Raw genomic sequence first — 24,890 nt, 5'->3', positions numbered from 1 at the left:
GGCGGGAGCGGTCAGGCCCCCGGCGGCCTCTCCCTCATTCGACCTCGGCGAAGATGGCGGCGGCGGTGCGGGCTATCGGCAGCCTCGGCCGCCTCCCGGCCGCCGCCAGGGCCGGCCCGACGAGGCGCAGCCCGCCCCGCGGTGAGCGGGGGGACGGCGGGGAGCGAGAGAGGCTGGGGGGCGGTGTGCCCCACGTGAGGGGAGCGCTGAGGGATGGGGCACTGGGGGTAGTGAGGGGTAAGGGACGGAGATACCGGAGGGGCGCTGAGGGGACATCGAGGGAAGGGGAGCACTGACGGGCAGTGGGACAGTGAAGGGTCGGGGAGGGGGCACTGACAGGTGGAGAAACACCGACAGGGCAGTAAGTGGGCGCGGACTGGGGTGGTGAGGATGAGGAGCAGGGTGTCACAGAGAGGATTTCTTGGTGCCGTGGCAGCGGTTTGGGGGCGTCCCCAAGGGCTCTTCAGGTGTGACCGTGGGGGGCTTTGAGAAATGCGGTGTTCCCGGGGAAGGGTCTATGAGGACCGGACTCCCGGGGGAGCTGTGGGGTGGGAAGTGTCCCCATGTGTGTCTGTGCCCAATGTGAGGGGTTTGTCCCCATTTGTCCCTGTGAGTCACCAGGCGGGTCCCAAACATCCCCCCCCAAGGTCTGTTCCCCCATGTCCTGGGGTCTCTGGGGCTTGTGTGGCCCCACTGGGGACACTCTGCCGTGCCAGTCCTTGCTCAGGGACACGCTGTTGGAATCTCTGTGCAGTTCTGGGGGGTCCCTGTGACCGGGCATGGAGGGGGACACACCTTCCAGTCAGGACGGTCCCTGCACGTGAGCTGAGCCACAGGAGTGTCCTTGTGCCCTGACACGAGTGCCTGTCCCCAGTGCCCTGAGGGCCTGCTTGGAAAGGAGAGGGTGTCCCCATGTCCTTGGGTGTCCAGGCCCTGTGGCTGCCCTCCAGGCATGCAGGTGTATCCATGGGAAGGGATATCCCTGTAATCCCACTTGGCTGGGAGGGAGAGTGTCTCCAGGTGCTCCATGGTCCCTCAGCTGAAAGAATTTGGATTGTTCATCCTGGAGAAGAGGAAGCTCTGGGGAGAGACCCCCCCTGCAGGGCCTAAAGGGGCTCCAGGAGAGCTGGAGAGGGACTGGGGACAAGGTATGGAGGACAGGGACACAGGGAATGGCATCCCATTGCCAGGCAGCAGGGTTAGATGGGATATTGAGAAGGAGTTTCTGGCTGTGAGAGTGAGGAGGGGCTGGAATGGAGTTCCCAGAGCAGCTGTGGCTGCCCCTGGATCCCTGGCAGTGCCCAAGGCCAGGCTGGACATTGAGGCTTGAAGCCACCTGGGATAGTGGAAGGTGTGGATGTGCAATTCCTGTGGCAGGAATTGCACTGGATGGGCTTTAACATTTCCTCCCCACTTAAACCATCCTGAGATTCAGTGATTCCATGATTTTGTGTGAGGCATCTCCCTTTCCAGCCTGTGGCTCTCTCCTGCCTATTTACAGAGCTGCCTTGGTACTTCCTGGCTCCCAAGGAGGCAGTCCCCAGGAGCCCTGGGAAGGCCAAAGGGCCTGGCTGAGAAGCTCTGAAAATCTCATATTTGAGCACTTTGAAGGTCCTCAGAGCCTGGTGTTGATGTTGATCCAAAATCCAGCTGCATTTCATTTAAACCCAAACCTGGGCTCAGCGGTGCTGGGTTCAGAGCTGGACTCGGAGCTCTGGGAGCTCTTTTCCACCATGAGCAATTCCATGATCCTGGGATCACACCCATGTTACGTGCAGCCCTGGAGCAGGCTTGTACGTGACAGGGTGCTGCAATCACTGATGAGGAGACTTGTGGCAACTCCAGGGAGTTCTCAGGCTGTTGCTGTTTGGAATTCTTGTTCTAACTGGTAAAGCTCTTCACAACAGCCCTGGAGCTTCTCTGAGGACGCTGTCACTGTTCTTAATTAATTAATAGCCTTGTTCTGCCTTGCAAAGCATTTGGGAAGTGGATGCAAAGCTCTCCCCAAAGGCAGGGAGCAGTCAGGAGCCAGGTGAGCTCCAGGGCTGGCTGTACCTGCTGGGCCACATCCGTGTCCCGCCGGGTTCCCAGAGCGGGTTGGGGAGCTCAGTCTGCCAGGAGTTTCCCATCTCACGGGTCACAGCTCCGTGCTCAGCTCACAGAGACAGCTCAGGCGGCCTGAGCTTCATCCTGTCCGTCCTGCTGGGGCTTGGGGTGCTCCAGGAGTGGGAAAAGGCTTTTCCCTGAGCCATCACCCATGGAGGCTGTTCCCAGTTCAAGTGGTGTGCCGCGTCCGGGTGAGTGGAAGGGCGGGAAGGGGAAGTGCTGGGCAGGGAAGCAGCTGTGGTAGTAACTGGGAAAAGAGAAAGTGGGAAGGAGCAGGCTGGGCTGTGAGGTGGGTGTTGTCCATTCTCTGGTGCATCCAAGTCCTTGGCAATGTCCTGAGGACACCTGAAGTGTTGGTGTCCTGGTGTTGGACAGTCTTTGAGCTAGAGTGGGTGGAGGAGTGAGACCGAAACCAATTTCCAAGGCTTTAACTCTGGAATGAATGATGGGACATGATGGAAGTCTGGAGCTGGGCTTCTGCTTCCTGCAGCATTTTGGAGGATTTTTCTGGCTCTGGTCGTGGCACATTCCCATTTACAGAACTGAAAGGATTAATGCCTAAAGCAGATGTGCAGGGACCAGGACCAAGGAGCTGCTTTCGCTGCCTGGCAAAAGATGTTTTCCACAAATATGCTGGACTTAAACCACTGTCAGGCTACCAAAACCTCATTCTAGTGTTAACCAGCTGGTACCCTGCTGACAGCACCTCTCCCAAAAGAGTTTGCATTCAAATGCAGTGAGATTTCTTCATTCATACCCTTAATTTATTGTTTTCCTACTTTCCTACCTTTTGTTTTTGTGAGAATGGAAAGGCAGAGTGGAATTGAAGGCTGAAGGTTTTATGGAAAGAATCTGTTTGGGAACTAATATAGAAAAGGAAAGCCATGTGAAGAGCAAAAAAAAAGCATGGAATCCCAGACTAGTTTGGCTTGGGGGGGAACTTAGAGCTCATCTTGTTCCATCCCCTGCCATGGGCAGGGACACCTTCCACTATCCCAGCTTGCTGCAAGGATTGAATGAATTAATTCAGGGAGACAGTTCAGCCCTTGCCTTCTCTTTGAAGAGGTTATATGGCTTTTATAGGGTTAAAATACTGCTGTTAAAGGTGCCTGGTTTTCTGCTGGGCAGCATCTCTCACCAGAGGAATTGTTGTCAACCCGCACTTGGTTTGTGGGAATTGAATGTTGGTGCTTATTTTCAGGAGTGCCTGACTTGAGCACACAGACAGTTTGAGGGAAATCATTGGAGCAATCACATGTGGGTATTAAATATTGCTGAGGAGCTTTGGAGTGGGAACCGGCTCACTCTTGTTTATAAAATGCTGCTGTGGGCACATGACACACAAACGCACCCCAGACCTGTTTGCTGGGACTGTGTGACGCCGAATTTCCATCCCCACACCATCACACCGAGTATCCTGCGCTCAGGAATGGGAGCAAAGGTCACTCCCTACTGCCAGCACCCCGGACAAGGTGGAAAGGAGGCCAAAGTGCAGCAGAGCCCCAGCCCTGAGCCCGTGTCACGGGGCTGTGGCAGGGGGAGACACCTGTTGGGGAGGCACAGTTTTTTCTCCTGGTATTGCATTATTCTCCCTCCTTGCTGCTGGGAATGGGAATGTTTCATTCCTGAAGGTTTTATCAGTGTTTAGCAGAGCCCTCCCGTGGCTAACGGGCTGTGTGTGGGCTAGTAGATACATGTGGAAGTAACACTTTTACTGGAATTCAGACTTAAAGCAGCTTTGGCAGGGATTCAGCCTGGACCTGAGTTAGGGGATCCTTGGGGTCAAGATCAAGGTTGCTTGAATGGAGCTGGGGTTCATTGATGTGCTGAGAGATCGTGGGCTCAAACATGATTTCTGAGCAGAAACAGGAGATTTACAAGTCAGAAATTTGTGGGCAGAACTTATTCATCTTGTGGTCTGAGTTTTCTGAGGGCTCTGGAAGAAGACATGTCCATGTGCTTTGTATGTCATTAGTAGAGGTGGATCCCAGAGCTGGAGAGGGACCTGGTCATGGGATGGAGGGCCAGGAGCCAGGGAATGGCTGCCAGTGGCAGAGGGCAGGGCTGGATGGGATTTGGGGCAGGCATTGTTCCCTGGCAGGGTGGGCAGGCCCTGGCACAGGGTGCCCAGAGCAGCTGGGGCTGCCCCTGGATCCCTGGCAGTGCCCAAGGCCAGGCTGGACACTGGGACAGTGGGAGGTGTCCCTGCCATGGCAGGGGTGACACTGGAGGGCCTCTGAGGTCCCTTCCCACCCAAGCCAGCCTGTGGTTCTGAGTATTTTGTTGATAGATGGAGGCAAGAATAAATATTTTGTGAGCTTTTTGTGGCCCTCCTTTGTGCCCCCTGAGATCTGTGGTCACACTTGGACTGGCCCCATTTGCTGGCTCCAGAGTGTGTTTTTACAGAAATACCCTGGACAGTTGTGTTTGCTTTGCAGGGAATTCACCTTGAAGCTCCCAAAGTACAGGAAGGTCCCTGGTTTAGCACATGAAGAGATTGGAATGAGGATGATAACAGCAAAACTCCCTGTGCCACCTGCTCCATCCCTTGTCAGCTGGTTGGGAAGGAGGAGTTAATTTTTTCTGCTCTGGGTTGGGCACTGCTGGCACTGCAGTGAGGGGTCTGTGCTGGAAGGTCACTGCAGTGCTGTGGAACCTGCTGGACTCTACTGGGGCACAGCTCAGGCCATGAGGGGAGGGACTGGCTCATGCCCAGGGTTTCCAAAAGCTATCCAGCTTTTGGAGGCAGGTGAGAGGAGCTGGGAGAGGGTGAGGCTGAATCTGCTGCAAATTCCTTTAACACCTCTAACATCTTTTCCTTAGGTTATGCCTGCCGTAACATCTCCACCTCCAGTGCCCTCCAGAGTAAGTGTGAAGCTTTTCTATAAATCCATTTTTTTCCCTTAAAATCCCTGGAGCAGGATCTGACCCCATCCTTGTGTTTGTTTGCAGGCAGAACCCACGTCAGCTGTGATATCAAAGGAGATGTTGCTGTCGTGCGATTCAACACACCAAATTCCAAGGTACTGAAAATTCCCAGTTAAGGCTAAGAACTTTCCTAACCTTCCTTACAGAGCTGGGAGCAAAGGAGAAGTAGGAAAAGAAGATTTGGGGATTTTAATGAGACATCTGGAGATGCCTCTTGAAGTACTTTGTGTGTGCTCAGCTAATTTGTCTCTCTCCCAGATACAAGGTCTTGATAAATTTCAAATCCTAAGGAAAACTTTAAAAAAAAAATTAAATCTTGTTTAGTTCATGTATTCAAGTCAGTTAAAGAATGTGTTCATCCTTCAGTAATTTGGAATCCATAAATGTTTTTGATTCTATTATTATGAATATAATACAAACAGAACCTAATTCTCATTTTTTAGGTCAATACAGCTGCAGTTGTTCAGGTACCAGGAGGCAGGAACTCTGTAAATGGCATCTCAGGAAAACATCTAAAAATGCATTTTGGAGTCTCAAAACCAATAGTGAATTTCAGATATCATCTCACAGATGGAAATGCTCTTTATGAGCAGTGGTAGAGCTTGCAATAAAAACCTGGTTTTTAAAACAAAGCAGCTGAGCTGCTCTGATATTATGCAAGATATAAGATTGCACTACTACTGCTATGAAAAATCTTGTATGAATTGTAACAGACCAGAAGGGTTTGGTTTTTTTTATATATTCCTTTCCTTTGAGGAGCAACAGCAGTTTCAGGTTTGAAATATCTGTTTTATGTGAGGATTTGGTGGTACCTAAAGAACCCAAGCTGGATTTGTCCTGCTTGGTGCAGTCTTTCAGTATAGCTGGAGTGATGTTGTCAGCCTGGTGTGGGGAACGTGTCCCTGCTCATTGCAGGGGGTTGGATGAGATGACCTTGAAAGGTCCCTTCCATCCCAAACCATTCTATGATTCTACAATTATATGGAAAAGAAACAGTTTATGAGTTCATAAAATCAATCTTCAGGGTCACAATCCCACTGTTGGGAAGGTTAAAGAGGAACTTCCTAATTAAAGATGACCTGCTGCAGGGTTTTATCCTGGAGTGGGCTTTGTGCTAGGACAAGGCTGAGGTAACTTGCAGCAGATGTGGGCTCAGGCTGAGCTCCTGCTGACGGTGCTGCTTTGCTCCCAGGTGAACACCCTGTCCAAGCAGCTGAGCGCAGAGTTCACCGACGTCATGAACGAGATCTGGGCCAACGAGGCTGTGAGGAGCGCCGTGCTCATCTCCTCCAAGCCAGGCTCTTTCATTGCTGGAGCAGATCTCAAGTAAGCACAGGGCTTCAGGAGCTGATGGAGCTGTCCCTGAAATCCAGCAGTTTGTCCCTGGGGTGAGGCACAGGCTGGGAGTGAAATCCCCGCGCTCAGGATTTCAGAGTTGCTGGAATGAAGTGAGGACTGAGCAGAGAGTCCTTAAACCCCTCCTGGCTGTGAGACTTGGTCAGTCCTTCCTGCAGCCAAGGAAACACATCCTGGCTCTGGGGTGGGCATTGTCCTTCAGGCTGGGGTAAAATAAGAGTGGATAATTCACATGCAGGACTCGTATAAGCTGGGTTGGAGTGCCTGGCAGCCTTCCAGCCTGGCCCCTGGTTTGGGCAGGGTTTGGCACTCTGCCCTGTGCTGAGCAGCCTCCCAGGCTCCCTGGGTAAGTGTTCCAGAGTGTGGGATGATCCTGTGGGTGCCCAGTGGGACCTGGAATGCCATTGCCTCCTAGTGCTGACACTGACAGGTCAGAATAGCTGCTTAAAGGCCAGAAAACTCTGAGGAAAGAAGGTAAATTAAAAATAGACCCTCCAAAACCGCGTTACGTTTTTGGCTGGCTTTGTCCAGGGACAGAGGCTTGCTCCCAGTTCAGGAGGGAAGGAGGTGAGCAGAGCAAAGGCCAGGCTGTGGTTAAGAGGTGTCTGCTGGCCTCAGCACCTCCAGCATCCCAGACTACTCCTGCCTTGCAAAGGCTGCGAGCCTCCAGGAGAAGAACTGGGACAGGGAGTCTCTAACTGGCAAAGTGGCATCTGCTCCTCTAAAGAGTGATTCTGGGCTCTTTCCTCCACCCCTCCTGGCAAGTGCTTTGAGGCTTCCTGTGAGCCTTCCTCCTCTCCCAAAGGCTTCCAGAGCCCTGGCACAAGGGATCCCATTCAGTGCCTCAGGCACAGCCCGTGTCAGCATGCAGGGCCTGACCCTGCTGTGTTTTGTCTCCCTGTGTTGTCTGATCCAAAACTGGGGCCTAAATGGCTCTTGCCTGCTTGTCAGCCACTGGAGATTGTGGGAACACAGGGACAAACTCATCAAAAACTCTCATTTTCCTGCTGTTTTGTCGGTGCTTTTCCCATCCTGATCCACCTCTCTCCTCCCCTCAGCATGCTTGAAGCCTGCAAGACCGCTCAGGAAGTGACTCAGCTCTCTCAGGATGGACAGAAGATGCTGGAAAAGATTGAGAACTCTCCAAAGCCCGTGGTTGCTGCCATCAGTGGCAGCTGCCTGGGAGGAGGGCTGGAGGTACTGGACAATCCTGGGGCTCACAGCAGGAGTGGGAGCTGACAATGCTGGTCCTCTGGTTACCCAAATGATGCTGGCAGGACTGGTATTGTGAGACAAATTTGGGAGCTGATGAGGGCTCATTACATCATGTAAATGAGTTTGTGGCAAGTTAATGGCTTGGTTGTGCTTCAGGGCTCTGTCATGTGAGTTCTGCTGCTGCTGTGGAAAGAGAGCAAATCAAATCTGAACCTGTGTGGGCCAGGCTAATATTTAGATGAGTGTCCAAGGGAAAACCGGCTGTTTCCAGCAGGCATTGGCTCTGCATCCATGATGCTGGCAGAGTTCAGCCTAGAAATTGCTGCTTTTCAGATGAAGTGAGCCTTGTATCCCAGCAACTTCCATTCTTTGTAGGGCTGCTGTGAGAGGGGTGGGTTTGGAGACCCAGTGTGCTGGCCAGGCTCCACCCTGCCAGCAGCTCCACACTGGCACCTTGGCTGGATCTTCTGCCTTGTAATCTCCATCTAGGATTTTGTAAACTGCTAATTCCTGGAGCAGAGTTCTTACTAAAACAGTATAATCTAGGAATGGAGTCTCTTCAGTTTTTGCCGATTTCTCAAGCTTTTTACACCCACTGCATTGATTCATCTGGACTTGGCAGTCCAGGGATAAAACAGGAGTTGTGGCTGATCCATAGATGGGACTGCTCTTGGTGTAGTGAATTAATTAAGCCCTTGATGGTGTAGGTGAGATTTAAAATCAGCTTGGGAGTTCAATGTTCAGCTCACACCCCAGAAGAAGCCATCAGTGAGCACAGAGGGAATTTGGGCACTTGGATAAAGGAATTGGTGCAAGGTTATGTGGGAGAGAATTGTTTGATGGGTGCCCAGTTCTCCTGTTGTCTTTCACAGGGAAACCTTTCCTTGTCTCTTCCATTTTAAGGTTGCCATTGCCTGTCACTACAGAGTAGCAACAAAGGACAGGAAAACAGTCTTGGGAACACCTGAAGTGTTGCTGGGTCTCCTGCCCGGAGCAGGGGGTACTCAAAGGCTGCCAAAGATGGTGAGTAAGAGGAAAACTTGACCCCACAGCCCATTCTGCCTGGCAAGCTCCCACTCTGGAATCCTTTTTCTGCCCTTCTAGGTGGGACTTCCTGCTGCCTTTGATATGATGCTGACTGGGAGGAACATCCGTGCAGACAGAGCCAAGAAGATGGGGCTGGTTGATCAGCTGGTGGAACCACTAGGTCAGACACAGCATCCCTCAGTTCCTTGGTGTGCTGCTGCCTGTCAGGGAACCTCTCCCCTCACCAAATTGTGTGGAGGGGTCTTGTCCTCCTCTGCAGGGGGATCCCTGTTCCCACCTTACAAGCACAGGGACCTTGAAATGTGAGGCTGCTGCAGAAGCTGAGTGAACAGGAGGGGTCAGCATGGAGGGCAGGCCTGCTGGCTCTCCTCCTTAAGCTAATTATCCAGATAAGAGCCCACATTGCTCATTTATCATGTCAGAGGACAGATTGCAGCCCCTAATAGAAGGACAATAGATGACTGATGTCTGTGTTTCTGCAGCCTGCAGATGGTAATCCCTGACAGGAGCTGGAGCAGGCAGCCTCCATGGCTTTGGCTTTTAGGAATTGCCAGCTGGCTGTCAGCTGGGTGGCGAGACCAAACTGCAGGATTCCCAGTGCTGAGCAGGCTGCTGAATCATGTCTTGCTCCCAAAGTTCTTTCACTAGGGCAGCTTTCTTGGAAGGTGACTAAGTTTGAGAGCCTCCTAAGAGGTGTTTTCAGCCCCACTCAGGTACTGGAATGGAAGCCGCTGCTCCAGCTGGCACTGTCATGGAGTTGGAGGGTGCTGAGCAAGTTTTCCCCATGCAGAGCACAGCCAGAACACACTGGTGGTGCTGAAGAAAATAAAATTAATAAAAAGCTGCTTCTGCCCACCCTGAGCAGTGCCAGGGAAGCCCTGGTATCTGTGCTGTCCCACAGGCCAGTGCTCAGCTGGATCACAGGGTCATGGAATGGCCTGGGTTGGAAGAGACCTTAAAGCCCCTCCAGTGTCACCCCTGCCATGGCAGGGACACCTCCCACTGTCCCAGTGTCCAGCCTGGCCTTGGGCACTGCCAGGGATCCAGGGGCAGCCCCAGCTGCTCTGGGCACCCTGTGCCAGGGCCTGCCCACCCTGCCAGGGAACAATGCCTGCCCCAAATCCCATCCAGCCCTGCCCTCTGCCACTGGCAGCCATTCCCTGGCTCCTGGCCCTCCATTCCTTGTCCCCAGTCCCTCTCCAGCTCTCCTGGAGCCCCTCCAGGTACTGCAATGCTGCAGTTTGGTCACCCCAGAGCCTTCTCCTCTCCAGGCTGAACAATCCCAGTTCTCTCAGCCTTTCCTTACAGCAGAGCTGCTCCATCTCTCTGATCACCTTGGAGCCTCCTCTGGGCTCTCTCCAGCAGCTCCAGCTCCTTGTGCTGTTGGGATCCCCAGGGCTGGGGTCTCACCTGAGCACAGGGGCAGAATCCCCCCTTTCCTGCTGCCCACACTGGGGGATCAGGCCAGGATACACAGATGTCCTTAGCTTATCTTTAGCTGTTTTCATTCCTATAAAACAGATCCATGGTTCGCAGGCTGGAGTTAAAATTGCCTGGATAAACTTTCCCACTTGATACTTGCTTAGAAGTGAATTGTCTTTTAAGAGCTAGCAAATGTGGCTGTTTATCCCCACAATTACCCCAAGTTGCTGAAAGGAAATGTGAGGTTTGTGAGGAGCTGCTGGGAATCCTGGCTCAGCCCAGAGAAGCACGTAGCAGGAACACAGAAATACAAATTATATGCAAACATTGGATGTGTTCCTTGTTATCCAAACAGCAGCCAGCGCCAGGAGGGCTCCTGTTCACTCTGTGTCTGGGGAAAGCAGCTCCACCAGGGGTGGTGCTTTAACTGATGACACCAAGCTTGGAAGGAGACAGACACCATCAATCAGCACGCAATTTCAGGGCATGCAATCAGTTCTCCTTCAGCAGGGAGCTCTGCAGCATTCCCTGGATCCAATTCTGGCATGTGCCATTTATGAAAGAAAGCAGATGGGAGTGGACAGCTCAGAGCTCCTGGGTTAGGACACAACAAAACACTGGGAATTAACTGCAGGTAAAGTCAACACACATGTGTGGGGTCAGCCACATGGTGTGAATGGTTCCCACAGCTCAGACTTCAAAACAAACAGCAATTTTCTTCAGCTGGAGTATCAGAATCCAGCACTTGTTAATGTATCCAAGCTACTGGAAATGTGAAATCAGGGTTTGACATCTTGCAGCACACTAAGTTATAAAGCTGAAGGTCTCAGCCTTGAATGGTGAGAAGAGAATATTTGGGAGCTGGTGAAGTCTGAATTCTCAATTCCCAAATGCTCTTGGGGTTTCCAGTGAATTCTCTAAAACCCACTGGGCATTGTTGAAATGTAGGTTATGCAGCAGCTCTGAGCTATGTCTTGTCTGCTGCCTGTAAGATCAACTGTGTGGTTTTATTTGGCCTGTTTTTCCTTGGACTGGCTGTGACATTCTGCCAGGGCAGGAGGGGGACTTCCACAGGGAGCTTCCCTGAGCTGTCAGAGTGTTTGTGCTGCTTTATCTCCTTGCTGAGAGACTCCATCAGCTGTAAGCAGCTTCTGGGGTCTGCTGGGTGAAAATCCTCAAGTTGTTACACAGAGAGGTGAAACAAAGGGGACACAGAGCTGCTCCAGGGCTGGAGCCCCTCTGCCATGGAGCCAGGCTGGGAGAGCTGGGGGTGCTCACCTGGAGAAGGATCCAGAGAGAGCTCAGAGCCCCTTGCAGGGCCCAAAGGGGCTCCAGGAGAGCTGGAGAGGGACTGAGTGTCCCTGCCACGGCAGGGGGAGGATTATATGAGCTTTAACATTCCCTTCCCAACCAAACAATTTTGAATTTATGTGATTAAAACCTTAGAACTGAGGACCTCGGCCTTTTCTGGAGGGGGAGAATAGTGGGAGATGACACAGGTGGGAGTTTAATTTTGGATTTTACCTTTCTCTGTTGGGTTGTCTGGGGGTGTTTCCTTAGCTCTGAGGGCTCTGCAGTGTCTGGGTGTGTTTGGAGAGGTTTATAAAAGTGAATGGCTTGCCCAGCTGCAGGGTTGTAATCTCACCAGGTTTGTTCAGCCCAAAGTTGCACATTTAGCTTCAGGGTCTACTCAGTGGCCCTGTGCAGCTTCACCAGGCACTGCTTTGTCATTACTGACTCAGAGTTTGCCTCTGGCAGCATCTCACAGCTGCCTGACCAGCTCTGTGCTGTGTCCTGTCCCGATGATACAATTGCCTGGAAATGAGAATTCCTGTGCTTGGAAATGGTGCAACCCACCCTCAGAGGCTGCTCAAACTGGTTTTGTGGTGGCTTGCTTCATTGTGGGACAGCTTTAAATTGAGCCAGGTGTTACAGGGTGTTGCAGTAGCTAAAGCAAGGGAAAGATATCCTGTGCTGAGTTCAAAGGTTGGACATTGGCTCCAGTACAGAGATTTCCAGGAATTCAGCACTCCTGAATGCTGTCTGTGTATTTAACAGCTCAGTGTTGTCACAGTGTGGTGGGGGAGAGGAGAGTGGGCAGAACACCTCAGTTCCCTCAGGATTCTGGGTGCCTGCAGTCATGTCAAGTGGAAGGTTTGAGGAATAAAGGGCACAAGTGGCAGAAAGATGGCCAGGAGATGAAAACACTTCCAGAGATGTCATGGAACCTCTGTGCTTGGAGGTGTCCAGAGGCTGGTAGGAAGTCCCTGAGCAGCCTGATCTGATTGCAGAGTTGGATGTCACTTGGTCCTGTCCCCACAGGGAGCTGGCATTCCAGCATTTCTGCACAAAGCCCTCGATACAAATCCCTTGGGGCTTTCACTGGTCTCTGCTGAGCCTTTCCACTCTTGGCCATAACCAGGAAAAGCTGAACAGGAGTGGGGCATGGAGTGGGGCAGTTCAAAGGCCCATCATGTTGTGTCTGGTTTCCCTGCATCCTCACCCCTCAGGGATAACTTGTGCTGTGCTCTCTGCTCCCCCCAGGGCCAGGACTGAAGACTCCTGAAGCAAGAACAATCGAGTACCTGGAGGAGGTGGCCATTGGCTTTGCCAGGGGACTGGCCAACAAGACTGTGTCTGCCAAGAGATCCAGAGGGCTCATGCAGAGTAAGTCAGCATGGACAAACCCCAAGGGACAGCAGTGAGTGTAATCCAGCTTGGCTCCTCCAGGAGGATTTCCTGCTCCTACTTAATTCCATTTCAAAACCAAGTTATTTCATGTTGGAATCATCTCTTGAGTGATGTGGGGTGGTAGAGAAAACAGGAAGCATTGTCTTGCAGAGCTGGATGTGGTGGCTCCTGAGGTGGCTGGAAGGGAGCCATGCCCTAAGGATGACAGGGAGCAGGTACCTCCAGAGACTGTCCATCTGCAGTGTTTTAGTGGCAAGCTCTGTACCAAGCTTGTGAACTCAAGTGGGAAGAGGTACATGGGGCTGCTCCATGCTGTCCCCAGAAATGGGGACATCCCTGTGGGAATTCTGCTTCCCAGGGCTCAGTCTGTCACCAGTTGTGTTAGGAGGACTCTTCAGGCCTCAATGAGACTTGTCCATGGAATAATTCACAGAAACCCTCTGAGCAGCCCCTGCTGCCTGTGCCTGGGTTGCAGGTGCATGTTTCTAGTGCAGATGTTGACATTTGTATTCCCTTACCTCTGCAGCCCATCCTGGCAGGCTGGCTGTGCACCAGCACTGTGCTGACCCCTGTTCTGTCCCACCTTGCAGGGCTGACAGACTATGCCATGGCTCTGCCCTTCGTCAGACAGCAAGTTTACAAGACAGTGGAGAGCAAAGTTCAAAAGCAAACCAAAGGGCTCTACCCTGCTCCTCTGAAGATCATCGAGGTAACCCCCCTGTGAGGAGCTGCAGGGCAGCTGCATCCATGGGGTAATGTGGGACAGGCAGAGGGAAGGTGATCCTTCCTCTGAGTCAAGCCAACATCCTGATCCTCACAGAGATCAGTCCTGGGGAGTGCTGGCTGCAGGGTAGAATTCAGAATCACTGCCTGAAATATGATCACCAGTTTATGGGTACTGGTACCTGTGAGGGGTAGAGCAGCAATCCCAAGTGAGGGGAGGCTTTGCTGGAATATTTTATCCATGAGACTTTCAGCTGCAGTTTTCCCAGGTTTTCTGTACAGTCTCTGAAGAGTTCAGGACCTGTCCAACACCATAAAAACAGAAATTGCTATAATTTCCACAGCACTAACTACATAATACTTTATTAATCCCTTCTGTTACACGGGCATCCTGTTACAGAGACTGTGAATGAATCCTTATTGTAAAATGACTTTTCACTACTGAAGTTGTTGCCAAGACTTCTCTAAAACCTGTGAAGGATTCGGAGGGCAGTGACATTACAGGAGCACAGTTCCTAAAACCACAGGGAATGGCTAAAAATGAACCTGGTGGTCAACTCCTCACCTGTCCTGTGCTAGAAGGATGAGGTGACACAGCTCTGTCAGGAGCAGCAGGGACAGGACTCAGGAAGTCTGAAATGTGGCTCAAATGTTGGGGAGGGGTCATGGGGACAACAGGGAATGCTGTTAAATGTGTGTTTGCAGCACAACTGAGCTGTGGTGTGTCTTCACTGCTTTTGGCTTAGGTTGTAAAAACTGGTCTGGATCAGGGGAGTGATGCTGGATACCTCACTGAAGCCCAGGTAAGGAGGGGAGATCCTGGCAGGGATCAGCTACTGGTGTGGCCAGGGGATCTGTGTTTACCCACACAAAAGGTTCATCACAGCCTGCTGCTCATCCCATCCCACCCCCTGCCATGGCCATGACACCTTCCCCTACCCCAGGTTGCTCCAAACCCCATCCAGCCTGGCCTTGGGCACTTCCAGGGATCCAGGGGAGCCTCAACACAAACCACAGACAGGCAGGGCCACTGGGGGTGATCAATGCTGCTCCTCCTGGATGAGGGAGCAGAGCTGAGGTTCCTCACCTCACTCTAGGAGCTGGCTGTAGGTGTTTCATCTCTCACTCATCTGACCATGCTGGCACATGGGCTTCGTGTCCTAAACACCATCCAGTCCTGCTTGAGCTTTGCTGGGACACAGGGAAAACTGGAACAGAGTTTAATTGAGGGTGTAGGACAGACTGTGGTGGGCAGGTCCAGGGCTGGAGCAGGCAGGTGTCCTCCCCAGCACCTTGTGTGTGACCCGTTTATTCCACACACACACACAGTCTTTGTTTTCCTCTGCCATCCTCATCCCTCCATTTCTCTATCTATCCCAAATTATTTTTTCCTCACCAGTCCTGTTTTTGCCACAGCTATGCTCAAATTTGTTATTTCTGGTGCCACAGAGGCAGTTCTGACTGTGCAGAGTCACAGGTGGGGTTACCTGAGCACTGCAGGACTGAGTCCCCTACAGTCCCACATTTCCATCTGATTATCTCTGTATTTGGGTCATTCCCAAGGTCATTGTCCCTTAAATGCTGTTGAAATCCATCTATCCCCAGCTTCCCTGAGGTGCTTTGTAACTCCTTTTGTTCCCTTCTGGTGCCAAGGCCTGGTCTGAGCTGTAGCTGTCACCTCACCAATGCCCTCCTGGCTGTGCCCCATCCCTGCTGGTTGTGCATTCCACCCACGTTTGGTCTGGTGCTGAATAAAAGCCTTGGGATACTCTGTTCCTTACAGCAAAGAATGAATGGGTTTTTTTCCCCAGAACAGCAGCAGGATGGAGATCTTCCCAGAACTCCTGAAGAATAATAAGTGTCAGTGTTGTGGCTTTTTTACTGCCTCCCTCTGTCCCCCAGGACAGGAGTTTGCAGATTCTCTTCTAGGCTTTGTTTCAGGTATTTTAACTCGCAGGGCAGCGGTGAAGGAAAGTACAGCCTGCTCCACACCACATTCCCTGCTTTTCCTTGGCAGAGTTGGTTCACATTTTGTTTTGTGTGTGCTTATGCTTTGTGTTCCTCAGAACATTCATGCTGAGTGCTGGGAGGTTATGCAGACCTTAGAGTTTGTTGCCTGTGATCCTCTGAAAATAGGGTCAGGCTGCTGCTGTCAAAGAGAACTGACCTGTTTGTAAGGATTTTTGTCAAAGCCCGAGGACAGAGTGCTTCCACCTGGATCTGTGGAAGCAGTGGCCCCAATTAGTGTGGGATGCTTATGGTTAGGAAAGGTCTCATGTCAGGGAAATGCAGCCCTGTCACTGAGGAACTGCAATCATCAAATCACAAAATGGTTTGACAAGGGACCTCAAAGATCATCCAGTGCCACCCCCTGCCATGGCAGGGACACTTTCCCCTGTCCCAGGTTTGTCCAAGCCCTGTCCATCCTGGCCTTGGGCACTGCCAGGGATCCAGGGGCAGCCCCAGCTGCTCTGGGCACCCTGTGCCAGGGCCTGCCCACCCTGCCAGGGAACAATGCCTGCCCCAAATCCCATCCAGCCCTGCCCTCTGCCACTGGCAGCCATTCCCTGGCTCCTGGCCCTCCATTCCTTGTCCCCAGTCCCTCCCCAGCTCTCCTGGAGCCCCTTTGGGCCCTGGAGGGGCTCTGAGCTCTGCCTGGATCCTTCTCCAGGTGAGCACCCCCAGCTCTCCCAGCCTGGCTCCATGGCAGAGGGGCTCCAGCCCTGGAGCAGCTCCGGGGCCTTCTCTGGGCTCTCTCCAGCAGCTCCAGCTCCTGGTGCTGTTGGGAAGGAGGAGGAGGAGGTGCAGGGTGGGCTGTGCTGAGCCCAGAAGGTGCCTCTCCTCAGAGGTGACCTGGTCCCTCTTCCCTTTTCTATCCAGGGTGCTCACCTGTGCAGTCACACCATGCCTGTCTCCCCCCCTGCCATGTTTTTGATGTGCTCACTCTGAGACAGCTGTTTAATGTCAAACTCTGCTTCCCTCTTCCCTTTCTTCCAGAGCTTTGGCCAACTTGCAGTGACCAAGGAATCCAAGGCACTGATGGGGCTCTACCATGGGCAGGTGCACTGCAAGAAGAACAGGTTTGGGACACCTCAGAAAGAGGTCAAGTAAGTGCCAGTGTGGGATCCCTGAAGGAGCAGCTGGAGGATGTCTGAGAGGCTCCTGGGACTGAGTGAGCTGGAGAGCTGTGCAGCAGAGCAGAGATTTCCAGCCTCCACTGTGGTTTGGAGGCCTCAGTCCTGTGTGGCCTCACTCAAGTGGTGCCTGGGTGGATGACAGTGGCTGTGTGAGTCTGCCAGCAGCAATGGGAATTCAGCCATGTCCAGCTTTGAATGTGTCCCCTTGGTCCCCTCCTGCAGGACTCTGGCTGTGCTGGGAGCAGGGCTCATGGGAGCCGGGATCGCCCAGGTTTCCGTGGATAAGGGCATCAAGACCATTCTGAAGGACACAGCACAGAAGGGTCTGGACAGAGGCCAGCAGCAGGTTTTCAAGGGGTATGTGAGTTCAGGGGATTTGCTCTGGTGGCACTGGGCTGCCTTTAGTCACAGTTCTCTGCTGTCAGCATCAGGAACTCCTGACACTGCTGTTCTGCTGGAGTGTCACAGCAAAGCTTTATTTTAATGTTGTCCCCTGCAGTGTGCTGGGATATTGCTGTGGGATAGGCCCAGTGGCTCAGCCTTAGCTCCTTGGGTAGGCAGAGACCTAAGATTCAGCAGTAACTCCTAGAGCTAAGGAAAGAGTGATTCTCATTGCCTAAAGGCCCATGTCAGGGGAGGCATTCCAGGGTTTTCTTCCTGGGTTTCTTTCCGTGTTCTCCTGGCTCTGCAGTAATAGAACTCAGCTGGGTGCCATCAGGAATGTCAGTGACTGACCTTCAGCTGAGCTGTGGGAGCAGAACTCTCCTGTTTCCACATAGAAGGAGGGGTCAGAGCACAGAGTGACAGTCCTGCAGGGTTGGAGATGGAGTTTTGGGTGCCAGGTCTGGGAGGGAGACAGGAGGGATTTCCATGGTGCACCTCCAGCAGCCTGGCTGGTCCACTGAGGGGCTGTGACAAAGCTGTCCCTCCCCAGGCTGAACAGCAAGGTGAAGAAGAAGAGCCTGACATCGTTTGAGAGGGACTCCATCCTCAGCAACCTGATGGGCCAGCTGGACTACAAGGGCTTTGAGAAGGCAGACATGGTCATTGAGGCCGTGTTTGAGGACATCAACGTCAAGCACAAAGTGCTGAAGGAGGTGGAGGCTGTGAGTATCAGTCCTGAGCAGCCCCTGGGTGGTGGAGGCTCCTGGGCTGTGCTGCTGGCTTTGTCCCCTCCCCTGTGTGCTGCAGTTGGGGTCTTGGTACCAATCAGTCACACCAAGACATGGATGAGCATCAAGGGCAGCCTTTCTGTTCACTGGGGACATTCCCTGCTCAATAAGGAACTGGTAGCTGAATGGGACAGTTCTGACATTCCCTGATTCCTGGGAGTGCTTAAAAAAAAGCTTCCATTTGTCTGAGGACATTGATGTGACAGTGATGTCCTCTGGTATCTCCACACCTTGCAGTCCTCCACCTGCTGTCCCTCTGTTCACTTCAAGGGCACACTGGAGGAAAGGGGTGTTCCCTGCAGGGTCTCCTGTGGCTGCAGAGGCCTGGCAGAGACATGGAACCTCTGGGATTGATACTGCAGACATGGGGAGAGGTCAGGGCAAGTCAGAGCTGCCTGACTTGAACTACTGCTTTCCAATTAGTTCCTAATGAGCAGAAACCCAGTTTGCCTCGTTTGCCAGGGTTCCCTGGTGTTGATCTCCCAGGACTTTGCATGTCACACTCCAGATCCTACTTTGGATTCTGTGTGCTGACACAGTCCCCCTCCAACCCCTCCCAGGTGATCCCTGCTCACTGTCCCCTGTCTCTCTCCCAGGTGATCCCTGCTCACTGTCCCCTGTCTCTCTCCCAGCTGATCCCTGCTCACTGTCCCCTGTCTCTCTCCCAGGTGATCCCTGCTCACTGTCCCCTGTCTCTCTCCCAGGTGATCCCTGCTCACTGTCCTGTCTCTCTCCCAGGTGATCCCTGCTCACTGTCCTGTCTCTCTCCCAGCTGATCCCTGCTCACTGTCCTGTCTCTCTCCCAGGTGATCCCTGCTCACTGTATCTTTGCCAGTAACACCTCTGCCCTCCCCATCAGCCAGATCGCTGCTGCCAGCAAGAGGCCTGAGAAGGTGAGTCCCCACGGCCACGTGCCCTGCACAGAGCTGTCCATGGTGAGGTGGCTTTGCTTTAGAGACCTTCTGCTCCCTCCTCAGGATTTGGCACAGCTCATCCTCTGCTCCCAGTGCAGGCTTTGAGCAGAGCTCTGGGGACAGGTGGGAAGGAGGGGAAGGTGGATTCACCCCAAGGGTGATGTTGTTGGGGCAGGTCAGCACACATCAGAAAGTGTCAGTGCACATGGGGCAGAGAAGCTGTGGAAGGTTGGAGCCAGGTGAGGCTTGGGCAGGATGAGAAGAAATGGCCTCAAGCTGTTCCAGGGCAGGTTCAGCTTGGATATCAGGAGGAATTTCTTTCTGGAAAGAGTAGTCAGGCACCAAAAGGGGCTGCCCAGGGGGGTTTGGAGTCCCCATCCCTGGAGGTTTCCAAGGAATTCCTGGACGTGGCACTCAGTGCTCTGGGCTGGTGACAAGCCTGGACTCCATGATGTGCAGGGCTTTTCCAGCCTCAGTCCGTCTGAGCAGGAGCACTGATCCCTACAGCCCTGAGGCAGCAGTGGACTGCCCTGTCAGGAGTACCTGTGGTGCCTGTGAGTGTGAGGTGACCTGCTGGAGGTTCCTGTCACCCTGCTGAGCCTCTTCCTTGTTTGCTGTGGGACCTCTCTTGCATCCAGATTGCCAACTGAGCGTCATTTGTTCATCCTTGCAAATAACATCCTCTTGCTGTTTAAATTGCCTGTGCAATGGCTCTTACGGGGAAACTCATAGGAAGTCAGTTAACTAATTAGAGCATTTTCTTTAATTAGTTTTGCAGCCTGCAACTCAGCAAGGTGCCTCTGACTTACACAGGGCTTGGTGCCAAGTGTGGCTGCCAGGAGGCGTGAAGGTGACACGCTGATGGCATGGTCACAGTCAGAAAGTGAGGCACGCAGCCGGATAATCTCCACGTAAACGCTGTTCCCGGGGGAAAGCTGCACTTCCCTCTGTAATGAGTTTGTGGATAGAAGCCTTCTCATCCTTAAATTCACTTCCTCACCATAGACATTCACAGGCAGCACTCCCTGAGTGCTGCTGCAGTCTGAGCCCAGCAGAAGCAGCAGCTTGGTGGGGCTGCCCTGCCAGCTCAGGTGCCCCTCCGGCTCACACCATGCCCATCATTTCCCTGGGGATGAGCTCAGGGACTCCCAGGCAGATTTGGCTGCCAGACTATGAAGTGGTCCTCTAAAAATTGTACTTTAATCCTCAAAGGCAGGAGGTGTCCTGGGCATGTGCTGTGTCCTTGGGAAAACCAAGGAGAGAAGGGAATTGGGGAAAATTCCTGTCCTGGAGGAATACAGAGTGTGCTTAGGGCCCTGCAGCCCATGCTGGCCTTCAGCTGATTCCTCTGGGAGCCAGAATGCATCTGAAGCCAGCTCTTCTCTCTGCCAGGTGATTGGGATGCACTACTTCTCCCCTGTTGACAAGATGCAGCTGCTGGAAATCATCACCACAGACAAAACCTCCCAGGACACGGCAGCTTCTGCTGTTGCTGTCGGCCTCAAACAGGGCAAAGTGGTCATTGTGGTGAAGGTGAGGGGACACTGCACACAGCAGGGACTGGGTAATAAATAAAAGGATGCACTTCATGTACTAAGGGGAGGGTGAAACATGTCTGTGAACACACTGGCATTGGCTACTCCTCTGAAAAGTGAAAGGTCAGAAAGGGGCGAGTGCCCAGGTGATCCTCACATGTCCCTTGGAGCAGCCATGGAAAGCCACCAGGCACACATGCAGGGCCAGCACGAGGAGCTGGCACTCCTGCCCGTCACAGCTTCCAGGGCATCCCAGACAGGGCAGTCTGGACAGGACTGTCACCACCTCAGCTCCCTGGGAGGCTGCAAGGGCAGAGGGTCAGTGAGCAGAAACCCTCCTCTGCCTGGGTGAAATCTTGAGGGAGAGGGGAAGAATACATGGAAAAGTGGATTTAGATTGGATATTAGGGAGAAATTCTTCCCTGTGAGGGTGGGGAGGCCCTGGCACAGGTTGCCCAGAGGAGCCGTGGCTGCCCCATTCCTGGAACTGTCCAAGGCCAGGTTGGACAGGGCTTGGAGCACCCTGGGACAGAGGAAGGTGTCCCTGCCTTTTTCCTGATTCCTGAGGTTGCCAGCGAAGCTGAGCACATCTCTCCTGTGGTGCTGGGAAAACTGGCTTGTCAGAAAATGCTCTGACATTCTGACATTTCTGGCTTGTCAGAAAATCTCCAAACACCTGTGGGGACACCGTGCTGCTTCCCTGAGCCTCATCCCCACCTCAGCTGCCTCCCTGGAGGGCAGTTTGCAGCTCATCTGTTGCTTCCTGACTTTGTGGGGAGCAGCAGAGGTGGAACAACTGCCTTATCCTTCCCCTCACCAGCCTGTTGGGCTTGGTGAAGCAGTAGCCTGCTCTGGACCATGGAACTTCCAGGGAGTAAGTTCATGGAAGCCTGCAAACAGTGCTGAGCTCTACAGGGGGAAAAAAAAAACCCAAATCTATTCTAGCAGTCAGTACCATAGTGTAGGAGATGGGGTTTGGGGTGTCTGAGCTGTAGCCTGGGCTGTGAACCACGGTTCTGGTGCTGCCAAGAGCTCACCTGCCTCCCTGCTTCACTGCTTTTCCCCAGGATGGGCCTGGATTCTACACCACCAGGTGCCTGGGGCCGATGCTGTCCGAGGTGGTCCGAGTTCTCCAGGTGAGTGTCCCCCAAACAGTCATGGAAATTGCTTCTGCTTTGGCCAGGGCTGGGGTCAGCCTGGGTGTGGACAGCAGAGGATGTGGGTCACCAGCCCTGGGTCTTGTGGTTGTCCCCAGCCCGTTCTTGGCTCCTGTTTGCAGTTAATGGGGCTGGGCTCTCTGCCCCACACTGGCTTTTCAGGACCTCATCCCTTGATGGCATCCCTTCCTCTCCTCTCCTGCAGGAGGGCATTGACCCAAAGAAAGTGGATGCCATCTCCACAGCCTTTGGCTTCCCGGTGGGAGCGGCCACGCTGATTGACGAGGTGGGCGTGGACGTGGCCACTCACGTGGCCGAGGACCTGGGCAAGGCCTTTGGCCAGCGCTTCGGAGGCGGCAGCATCGACCTCTTCAAGCTCATGGTGCAGAAAGGCTTCTTAGGTGAGCTGCTAAGGTGTTTTCAGCTGAAGGGTGTCCCCTCTGCTCCAGGGAAAGCACCAGCATCCATCAGCCTCTCCTGCCCTGGGCAAGAACAGTGGGAGAACAGCCCTGGGAATGGGGCAGGGATCCCTTCCACAGAAGCAGGGGTGCTGTTGGTCCTCTGGACCTAGAGAAGGAATTAGGGCCGGGCACATCTTGCCAAGGGGTCAGGTGGAGCAGGGTGTCTTCCCTCTGCCCCTGCTGAGGCAGCAGATGTGTGCTCTGAGCTGTAGAGTGCTGGGAGGATCAGCTCCAGGAGCAGGAACAGCAGGCACAAAACAAAACAAGGCACAAAACAAGATCCAAGGTGTCAGGAGGAAACGGGACACGTGGCAGGAGCTGACTTGTCTGCTTTGATCCCCGCAGGTCGCAAGGCAGGGAAAGGCTTCTATGTGTACCAGGAGGGAGTGAAGAACAGGAGTGTGAATTCTGGGATGGATGAGATCTTGGAGAAGTTCAGGGTGCCAGCAAATCCTGACGTGTGAGTACCTGTGTGTGAGGCAAGGCTGGGGCTGGCTCATGCCCAGCTCCTTGTGCTCTGAGCAGCAGCACGAGGTGCAGAGGTGATGTTAAGGGACATGGTGCTCCCAGGGCTGGAGCCCCTCTGCCATGGAGCCAGGCTGGGAGAGCTGGGGGTGATCACCTGGAGAAGGATCCAGGGAGAGCTCAGAGCCCCTTGCAGGGCCCAAAGGGGCTCCAGGAGAGCTGGAGAGGGACTGGGGACAAGGAATGGAGGGCCAGGAGCCAGGGAATGGCTGCCAGTGGCAGAGGGCAGGGCTGGATGGGATTTGGGGCAGGCATTGTTCCCTGGCAGGGTGGGCAGGCCCTGGCACAGGGTGCCCAGAGCAGCTGGGGCTGCCCCTGGATCCCTGGCAGTGCCCAAGGCCAGGATGGATGGGGCTTGGACACACCTGGGACAGGGGAAAGGTGTCCATGGCAAGGGTGGAACTGGATGGGCTTTAAGGTCCCTTCCAGTTCAGACCATTTTGGGATTCCATGACATTGCTGAACACTGGCTGATCAAGCCCTCACTTATATTCCAAATCCATCTGGACACAATCCTGAGTGCCATGCTCCAGGAATCCCTGCTTGGGCACAGAGGTTGGACTAGAGGAGCCCCAGCCATTCTGTGGTTCTTAGTGCCTGCTTCAGGACATGTGACGGAGCCCTGATCCTCCTGTGGATTGGGACACTCCCTGGGCTGGCTCTGTGTCCCACCTGAGGTGCTGTCCCTTGCCCAGCCCTCACAGCCTGTGTCCCGCAGCTGCTCCGACGAGGACATCCAGATGCGCCTGGTGACGCGCTTTGTGAACGAGGCAGCCATGTGCCTGCAGGAGGGCATCCTCAGCAGCCCCGTGGAGGGGGACATCGGGGCTGTCTTCGGCCTGGGCTTCCCACCCTGCCTGGGAGGTGAGTGCTCTGGGCTGGGCTTCGGGCTCCAAAGCTCCCCGTGGGCTGCAGCCATCTGGCAAGGCAGGAGTGAAGGCCAGCTTTGAGCTGCAGCCTGAGGAAATGGCTCAGGCTACATCAGGGAGGGTGTAGGTTGGGTATTGGGAATAATTCCTTTATGGAAAGGGCTGTCCAGCCCTGGCACTGCTGTGCAGAGTAGGGGTGGACTCCCCATGCCAGGAGGGATTTCAAAGCCCTGTGCATGTGGCACTTGGGGACATGGGGCAGTGGTAGTCTCAGCACTGCTGGAGGATGTTTAGATTCAATAGTGTCAAAGGGATTTTCCACCCTAAATAATTTCTTGATTCTGGTGCTGTCTCTTGCCACTGTTGCTGGAGTTCACCAAGAGCTCTTGGACCCGAAGTGGTGCTTCTGCCATTTGCTTGGTGCTTTCCCTCCTTGAGCCAAATTCAGACTGAGGGAGCAGCCTCAAGGGACTTCTTACAAAGGGACAGGATGGTTTCCCATGGTTAGACAGGAGATTGTGAAGGAATTGTTCCCTGGGAGGGTGGGCAGGCCCTGGATCCCTGGCAGTGCCCAAGGCCAGTTTGGACACTGGGGCTGGAGCAGCCTGGGACAGTGAAAGGTGTCCCTGCCATGGCAGGGGCAAGACTGGATGGGCTTCCAGGTCCCTTCCTACCAAAACCATCCATGATTATCCATGTCCCAACCTGTCCCCAGCACTCAAGTGCCTCTGCCCAGCTCAGGTGAGCCGGGAGCAGAGTCCTGCATTCCCCTGATGAGAGACTGGCGGGGTCCTGTGAAGGATGAATGGGCCAAAGCCTTTGCTTCTGGATGCTGGGACCCTTCCGAGCACCTTGGTGGTTCTCCTTCTCTGTCCCTGCTGTGTCCCTGTCCCCACTGTGTCCCTGCTGTGGCCCTGTCCCCACTGTGGCCCTGTCCCCACAGGTCCCTTCAGGTTCGCGGACTCCTACGGCGCCCGGCAGCTCGTGGACAAACTGCGCAAGTACGAGGCCGTGTACGGCAGCCAGTTCACACCGTGCCAGCTCCTGCTGGACCACGCCAGCAGCCCCAGCAAGAAATTCCACCAGTGAGGTGGCCTGGTGACACCCCAACAGCTCCTCCAGCTGGGCCCTGGCTCCCCACAGCACCCCATTCTGCATAGGTTAATCTCCAAATCTCCCGGGGAAGGAAGGAAAGAAGAAAGGAAAGGAGAGGGGCAGCAGGTTGCCTCATGGCTTGTAGTCATTTCAAGTGCCTTATCAGCCACTGTGTGTTGGGCATGTCCGTCCCACGCCAGCCTGGGCCTGGGGGCTCTGTGCTGGGGAATTCCTGCTGCCTTCACCTCTGTGCCGTGGCCTCCAGAGCTCCCAGTCTGGCCAGTAGCATCCAGCTCGTGGCTGGAACCGAGGCCTTGCCTTTCCATAAACATCCACCAAAATAAAGCCCCATCTCCTGGGTTTGGACTCCTGGTTCTCCTCCTGTCTCCCTGAGGGAACGGCTTGAGTCGGGATCGACTGGTTCAGGCAGTGCCCTGGGGCTCTGTCCATGGCGTGCTGGGTCCCGTGGAGGGGCAGGATTGGCAGCAGCACAGGGCAAAGCAGTGTCACCTCTGCTGTCACTCAGGGGCTGTGAGG

At 53.9% G+C, this 24,890-nt stretch overlaps 1 protein-coding gene across 2 annotated transcripts; it reads left to right on the top strand.

Moving 5' to 3' along the window:
* Positions 1–38: 38 nt before the first annotated feature.
* On the top strand, positions 39–24,719 carry HADHA (hydroxyacyl-CoA dehydrogenase trifunctional multienzyme complex subunit alpha). Of its 2 annotated transcripts, none has more exons than XM_015615999.3 (20): positions 39–141; positions 4,930–4,971; positions 5,059–5,129; positions 6,227–6,360; positions 7,449–7,587; positions 8,509–8,628; positions 8,710–8,812; positions 12,619–12,741; positions 13,356–13,474; positions 14,235–14,291; positions 16,486–16,595; positions 16,848–16,982; positions 17,560–17,731; positions 18,604–18,690; positions 20,104–20,244; positions 21,314–21,382; positions 21,609–21,804; positions 22,210–22,324; positions 23,108–23,253; positions 24,202–24,719. In XM_015615999.3, the coding sequence occupies exons 1-20, from the start codon at positions 54–56 to the stop codon at positions 24,345–24,347; spliced, it is 2,313 nt and encodes a 770-aa protein (XP_015471485.1). In that variant the 5' UTR covers positions 39–53; the 3' UTR covers positions 24,348–24,719. The 2 variants fall into 2 exon arrangements, with proteins under 2 accessions (XP_015471485.1, XP_015471486.1); XM_015616000.3 differs by lacking the exon at positions 39–141 and adding an exon at positions 4,780–4,855.
* The last annotated feature ends 171 nt before the right edge of the window (positions 24,720–24,890 follow it).

Source organism: Parus major, unplaced genomic scaffold (assembly GCF_001522545.3).
Source record: "Parus major isolate Abel unplaced genomic scaffold, Parus_major1.1 Scaffold319, whole genome shotgun sequence".
NCBI lineage: Eukaryota > Metazoa > Chordata > Aves > Passeriformes > Paridae > Parus > Parus major.
Note: the sequence above shows the minus strand (reverse complement) of the source record. Positions and strands in the feature narration are given on the sequence as shown.

What these genes read in the sequence shown, in the direction of transcription:
- HADHA (XM_015615999.3), top strand. Translation starts at nt 54, where the DNA reads ATGGCGGCGGCGGTGCGGGCTATCGGCAGCCTCGGCCGCCTCCCGGCC. An exon ending in CAGCAGCAGGTTTTCAAGGG is followed by an intron (nt 16,983 to 17,559) that starts GTATGTGAGTTC and finishes GTCCCTCCCCAG; the next exon opens with GCTGAACAGCAAGGTGAAGA. An exon ending in CTTCCCACCCTGCCTGGGAG is followed by an intron (nt 23,254 to 24,201) that starts GTGAGTGCTCTG and finishes CTGTCCCCACAG; the next exon opens with GTCCCTTCAGGTTCGCGGAC.